The sequence below is a fragment of the Penaeus chinensis genome, chromosome 13 (genome assembly GCF_019202785.1).
Source record: "Penaeus chinensis breed Huanghai No. 1 chromosome 13, ASM1920278v2, whole genome shotgun sequence".
NCBI lineage: Eukaryota > Metazoa > Arthropoda > Malacostraca > Decapoda > Penaeidae > Penaeus > Penaeus chinensis.
The window spans coordinates 18736684-18744183 of NC_061831.1; the positions used below are offsets into that span (position 1 = coordinate 18736684).

The 7500-nt window shown below is 33.5% G+C and overlaps 1 protein-coding gene across 47 annotated transcripts in view; it reads left to right on the plus strand.

Moving 5' to 3' along the window:
- LOC125031460 (longitudinals lacking protein, isoforms A/B/D/L-like) overlaps nt 1-7500 on the plus strand; it is an 84740-nt gene that overhangs the window by 12106 nt on the left and 65134 nt on the right. The window contains exon 6 of one of the 47 annotated variants that reach the window (XM_047622218.1): nt 5321-6425. The exons of 43 other annotated variants lie outside the window; for them this stretch is intronic. In XM_047622218.1, the coding sequence (XP_047478174.1) occupies nt 5321-5686 (366 nt within the window). In that variant the 3' untranslated portion in view covers nt 5687-6425. 3 more of the 47 variants (XM_047622238.1, XM_047622233.1, XM_047622247.1) reach the window with 3 other exon arrangements.

Genomic DNA, 7500 nt, shown 5'->3' on the forward strand with positions numbered 1-7500 from the left:
TTGTGGAAAGATGTAAATGAATGTCAGAGGGAGGGAGGATGGATGGATGTGTAAATTAACTGAATGCTTTTTGTAATTGTTTATTTGAGCATTAAACTTAACCTATGATACATGTTATTTTAAAGATTGTGGTGGATGTGGAGTGTATTAATGCATGCATATTTGTGTGTAGACATGTATTCATGAATTCTACGTTTGTGTGTCTGTGTCTTTGTCTGTGTTGCTTATATTTATTTATGTATGCATGCATGCATTATATATATATATTGTATATATATGTATATTTTATATGTATTGCATGGATATATATATATGTATGTTATATGTATATATATATATAAATATATTGTATATATATATGTATATATTATATATATATTGTATGTATATATATGTATATATTATATATATATATTGTATGTATATATATGTATATATTATATATATATTGTATGTATATATATATTGTATGTATATATATATTGTATGTATATATATATTTATGTTTATATATATTGTATGTATATGTATATATTAAATATATATTGTATGTACATATGTATATATTAAATATATATATTGTATGTATATATATATGTATATATTATATATATTATATGTATGTATTATATATATTGTATGTACATATATGTATATATTATATATATTGTATATATATATATATTTATTGTACATATTGTATGTATATATATGTATATATATATTTATTTGTATATATATGTTTATATGTTTATATAAATTATGTATATATGTAATGTGTGTGTGTGTGTGTGTGTGTGTGTGTGTGTGTGTGTGTGTGTGTGTGTGTGTGTGTGTGTGCGTGTGTGTGTGTGTGTGTGTATTATATATATGTGGATATTTGTATGTAAATATATATAAATGTGTATATATATATATTCTATATATATATTATATATATCATATGTGTGTGTTTGTGTGTGTATATATATATATATATATATATGTATATATATAATATATATATATTTGTAAATATAAATAAATACATTTATTTATAGTTATATATATATTATATGATATGGATATATATATGTGTATAAATATCAATATATATGTATGTATGTGTGCATATAAATGTATATATATACATATATGTTATATATGTAAAATATATATGTATATGTATATATATTAAATTAACATAAATATACATATATATATACATGTATATACATGTGTATATATATATGTGTGTGTGTGTGTGTGTGTGTGTGTGTGTGTGTGTGTGTGTGTGTGTGTGTGTGTGTGTGTGTGTGTGTGTATATATATGTATGTGTGTGTGTGTGTGTGTGTGTGTGTGTGTGTGTGTGTGTGTGTGTGTGTGTGTGTATGTTTATGTTTTTATGTATGTGTGCACATGTATGTATATGTATGTATATATATATATGCATACTTACCTATTTATATGTATATATATGTATATATATGTATATATATATATATATATATATATATGTGTAAACACACATGAATGTGTGTGCATGTTTTCATACTTGACATTGTACATGGACAAATGAAATACACCAATATCTCAACACTTTTTCAGTTATTTTATTAAATTGAAACTAAAATGGTTTGTGTACATATCTGCTGAGCTTTTTATTAAGAGTGCCAGCTAATTTCCTATTGATATATTAATAATTTTGCTTAACAGCTATGGTAATGTACTCATTTTTACTTTGGTAAAATCAAAACTTCATGGATGGATTGGGTTATTTGAAATTGGTTTAGTTTGTTAGTGTGTTAACAATGAGAAATTCAGGATTGCACTATTTTATATGATAATACATGGAGACACTATTTTGTTATAGTCATCACATCAAAGGCATGTTGCTGTTTTTAGTTTATGATATAAATATATATCAGGAATTTCATAGCTTTGATAAAGAAAATCAACTTGGTCCTCTTGTTAAGGGGAGAAGTTCATGAAAGCAAAACAAAAAAAACATGTAGACTTGCGTGCACACACACACACACACACACACACACACACACACACACACACACACACACACACACACACACACACACACACACACACACCACACACCACACCACACCACATCATACCACACCACACCACATCACATCATACCACACCACACCACACACATCACACACATCACACACCTCACCACACACATCACACACACCACACCACATCACATTCACCACACCACATTCACCACACCACACTCACAATTGCACACAATTGCACACAAAATTACCCACCTGGAAGATTCAACAATAGTCATCTGAAGGCATAAGATTAATCATATGCTTTAGCTACTACTCAACAATATGAGCTATATAATATGTTGATCAATATGTTATTATGAAATAATAGAGTACATTATAGATATATAACCAAATGCTGTATGAGTATGTATTCAGTGGCAGAGGTTACTGCATCGTCCAAACATTAGACATGTTGCTAAACTGGATGATGTCCAAGAGAATAGTTGAAGTTTGGGGGGGAAAAAGCTTTTCACAAGTAGGCTTTTAATTGTTGACTTAGTTTCCAGATCTGTGGTGTTTTTAATTTTTTTAGGCATTGAATTCATACTTTGTTTTGCATTTCATTATGCTTAACTTTTGTCAGGAATAATCAATGACTTGTCATTCACATGGAATATCTTTGAAAAAAGCACTAGTTAGAAATACTTTGATTTATAGGAAAGTGAAGTGCATTGTCATATATTCAATGAGATGAATATCAGTATATACTAATCCATCCATGAAGAAAGAGTGTGAATGCAGCTAGCCTGTGTGTCCCCACCAAAGGTAAGTTGCTAGCAGCAGACACACTCGGTTTCTAGCTGGCTCTCTTACATAATAGATGTAACAAATTTGATAATGAAAATGTGTTGTATTATTGTAATAAAAAGTTCTCTTCTTTTAGCTTTCTTAATATTTATGTAAAAAATGCACTTAAAAGCTTAGAAGCTCAAAAGACATCAGTGTATATAGAGTGTAAATACCTTTTTCAGTACACTACTGGACTACGTCTTTAACTCTCTTACTTTATTTTCATTAGATTTACATTCCTTCATTCAGTTTTAGGAAAAGAGAACTCCTTTACAGTAATAACACACTTTCATGATTATTATATATGTGCTGTCTCCACTTTGGGGGAGATGGTGTCGGATCTTAGGCATTTTAGGAGTTTGTTGAAGAGCAGATTTGGCAAAAGAATTGCATCTCATGAAACAAATTCGTGTTTATTGTTTTTTGAAAGGATTTGTAAAGGAAACCGTAAAATACACAAGAAAGTTTTATTTTATTTTGAATTGCTACAACAATATGAACCTAGCAGGTTTGATTTTGTCAAAAAACTAAAGAAAAGATAATAGAAGTAATAAATTAATTACTTCATAGATATATAGATAAATCATTGGTGATAATCACAAATGTTGTAAATATAATTCCCTGCTAAGTTTGTAATTTTGGAAAAATATCTTAATATGTATGTCGAAACCCTTGGTCTCAACGGAAAGAGATGCCTGATACTTAATGAGAAGTAAGATTGTGGGTGTGAGTGTGCCTGTGTATATTGGGTATGTATTCACATAATACATGACATGTAAATGACATGGTCATATAATTATAGAAAAATTGTGTGAACTCTTTATTCTGGAGAAGGAGAAAATAGTATGTGGAATCAGTTACCCCCAAAAAGACTATTACAAAGTACTATATTTGCGTGGAAAATCAAAGGACCTTTTTTTTTTTTTTTTTTTGGGCTCACAAGTAACTTTACAATAGGCTTTATATTGTCTGTCAGTAAAGACAGCGAGTGATGCCGTTGGTGTGGTGCATGATGCTGAGAAGCTTCTTCTCTTCTAGGGGCGTGGCAGAGACATTGAGGTGGAAGATCCAGCCACGCCCCCCTGGCCTGAGTGGCTGACCTCTGGCGTTGGTCATACCTGCCCTTTTTGTGGCAAGACCTTCCTGAAGAAGTTCAATCTGGTGACTCATGTGCGCATCCACACTGGTGAAAGGCCTTTCCAGTGTCCTCACTGTCCATACCGAGCCAACCACTGCTCCCATCTGAAGTCTCATGTCAGGAAACTCCATATTGAAAAGGGGCATCCCATCTAATGCACCATCAATGGATACCACATGTCATCGTGAAAGAGGCCTCTTCTGTTTTTGTGGCATGGCGGACCTGATTAGAATACAACCTGAAAATGTTGGATGGTTCTTAGGTGGTAACGTGCCTTGTCTCATTCTAGGCTTGCCATGATGGAGGCGTTGTGAGTGCCAGTAGGATACCACCTCCGTCAGGGTTTGGGGCAGATGGGAAGCACCTCAGACTGACTTGCCCTTATTGTGGGCACACCAGTCGGGACAGCTACGACTTGAAGAAACACATAAGAACTCATACTGGAGAGAAACCATATGCCTGCCCACATTGCCAATATAGAGCAAGCACTAGTAGTAGCATCAAGTCTCACATGGACCGTCATCATTGGCATCACTGATGGGTGATTTCATTAGGAAGGGAACTGATATTTGATTTGGAATTCTGTTGGATGAGACAAAGTGCAAATGATAAATTGATAGTAGAAGGATATTTGGTTGACTTGATTATTCGTTTTATGTGAAGTTTTATTGCCAATCCTGAGGCTATACATTTGTGATATTTTTTATTTGAAGGGAATTGGTATTTTCTTTTGAAGTTTGCCAAACTCAAGTATATTTATTAGCAAAAATCCTCCAAAATCCTTTTAGTGATCTTTTACATTGTTGAATATATTTTGAAGTATGATCTCACAATGAACCAGCACCAAAGAGAGAAACGTATGTAGCATAATAAAGTTTTTAACATATAGATTTATGTGTATTACTGATCAAGCAATATTTTATTTGTGAATGTTTATAAAATGGGTGATACTGACAGAACTTCTGGAATTTGTGAGAGGAAAACTAATTTCAATAAAGAATTTCAGGAATCTTGAGAATAGAAATGGGCTGAAATTCATTCTCATTATTTGTGGTTCATATTTTTTGCAGTAAAAAATGTATGGATCTAAATAGACACATTCCTTTTTTACGAACAAAAAATCCGTTTTAAACGTTTCTTTTATGTGTAAAGGCAAATCTCATGAAAGTTTCTATTCTTTTTGTTTACCTCTTCATTCTATTTTTATTTGTACTAAACTGGAGGAATTCCATATATGGAAAGTGCTTAGTACAAAATAAGATCTCTATATTGACAGGGGGGCGGGGTAATTCTTGAAAAGAGTGGGTGGTAACGTGCCTTATCTTATTCTAGGTGTTCCCTGAGAGAGGCCGTGGGATCACCACTAATCTTCCACTTGCTGCACTCTGTAACTCTAATAGGAAGAACCAGAGGTTTGGCTGTCCCTATTGTGGCCATATGAGCCGTGACTCCTATGATCTCAAGAAACATATTCGTACACATACTGGGGAAAGACCGTATGCCTGTCCACACTGTTCCTTTCGCACAAAGGATAGTAGTACCCTCAGAGACCATTGTCGAACTCACACAAGAGAACACCGCTATAACTGTGCACACTGTTCATACCGTACCAATAAAAGTAGTGACTTTAAAGTTCATTTATTAAAGCACGATCAAACACTTATAAATGTTGAATGTTCTGAAGAGTTTCCAGAATGAATGTATATATTTATCTGTTATTTATTTATTTATTTATTAAATTTCAGTGTGGCTTAAGTACAGATGTACAGATTCTCACTGAATTTTCAGATTTAATTTACACAAACTCGATTATAGATATTTTGGTTGATATGATTGTTAAAAGCTGTGTCTATTTTCATATTTAGTAGTATTACAAGGGGAGACTGGAATGCTGTAAGCCTTCAGTTGTTCTTTTAAGAGATATTTTCAGGGCTGGTGCAAATATGCATGAAATTATTTGCTTGAGTGACTGCAAATTTGAAAGCATTAATACAAGATTTGGATAGGGAAGGGTCTAAAAGAAGTAACATACCTACCTTTTTCATTATAGGAATGGGATGATAGTCGAGTGCCAACAGTATTTCCTCCAGAGCAAGGCAGGGTTTGGAGGGGGGGGGGGGGAATTTGGCTGATAGAACTAAAGCTGTAGTCTCCATGAAAATTTGCTTGACTTGTGGTTATGTTTTTAAGGATATGTGTCACCTTTGAAAGCATATCAGAATCCACACAGGCAAAAAGCCATGTGTGTGTTTGTATTGTCCTTATTGGTCAACTCAAAGCAGCAATCTGAAAACTTGTATGAGGAAGCATCACTAGTATAAATTTTCAAGTTCAAGAAGCAATTATTCGATCTTTTTCACACACACACACACACACACACACACACACACACACACACACACACACACACACACACACACACACACACACACACACACACACACACACAAAATGAAGTAATGTAAGTAAGACTGAATTCTATTCAGTTCATATATGTCTGTTTTTAAAGCCAACTTGTTAAGAAAGACGAAAGAAAATTGAACAGACCTAGGTTTTTCATTGTTGGTCTGAACCTGCTTGGAAATGTGGAAATTATCTTTATTTACAAAATTGTGTATTTGTGCATTAATCTACACTTGTTTGAGGAGCATTTCCCAAGATGAGCTGCTTTGTAGCATAGGCTGTTGCTTGGTCTCTTTGGCTGGAATATCTAGACATGATCATATGATGTCAGTAGCAGGGAGTTGTACCTGGCTCTTTCAGGTTAAAAGATGAGTATGCCTCATCTTTACAACACTGGCATTCACACACAAGAAATCAGTATCTCCGGGACTGTCCACTGGCTGTACCTTTATTAAAGTTGCTTGTTTTGGGCTAAGAAAGACAAGTGAATGCTTGTGGCAGTATTTAAGAGTGTACAGCTAAGTGGATTGTCTCTCTCCCTGTTAGGATACATGGCAACCTCGCTTGGATGCGAATGTGGGGAAAGGCCCAAGGCGCCAGCACGAGTGTTCCTACTGCCCCTACATTGCACGAGACAAGACTGATCTTCGTAAGCACTCGTACACCCACACCGGAGAGAAACCGTATGCCTGCCCTTATTGCCCTTATCGTGCTAGGCAAAACAGCTGTATTAGAACACACATGAGGAGACACCATACTTTTTCCATGATATAATGCTTTTGGAAATATATGTTAAAATAGAAGAATTTTCGGGAAAAAAAAATGTTATTTCCTTATAAACTAAGTGAATCATGTGAAATTATTCAGTATTACTATTGTATGTTACAAAAAGCTGCTCAATAGTCGATCAATAAAGCCAGTTCATCTGTGTTGTAGTGGTGGTTATCCTTATGGAAACTGAAGAAGAGTATATGCCATAGAACATGCATTTTGGATTACTTTAAAAAAGGGGGGAATAAACTTTTTTTATTTTTTCATTCAGTATGTACATTTTCTTTTGTGGGGTTAGTGGTGTAAAAAAAAATTGTAAATAAATGCATTTTGAAAAC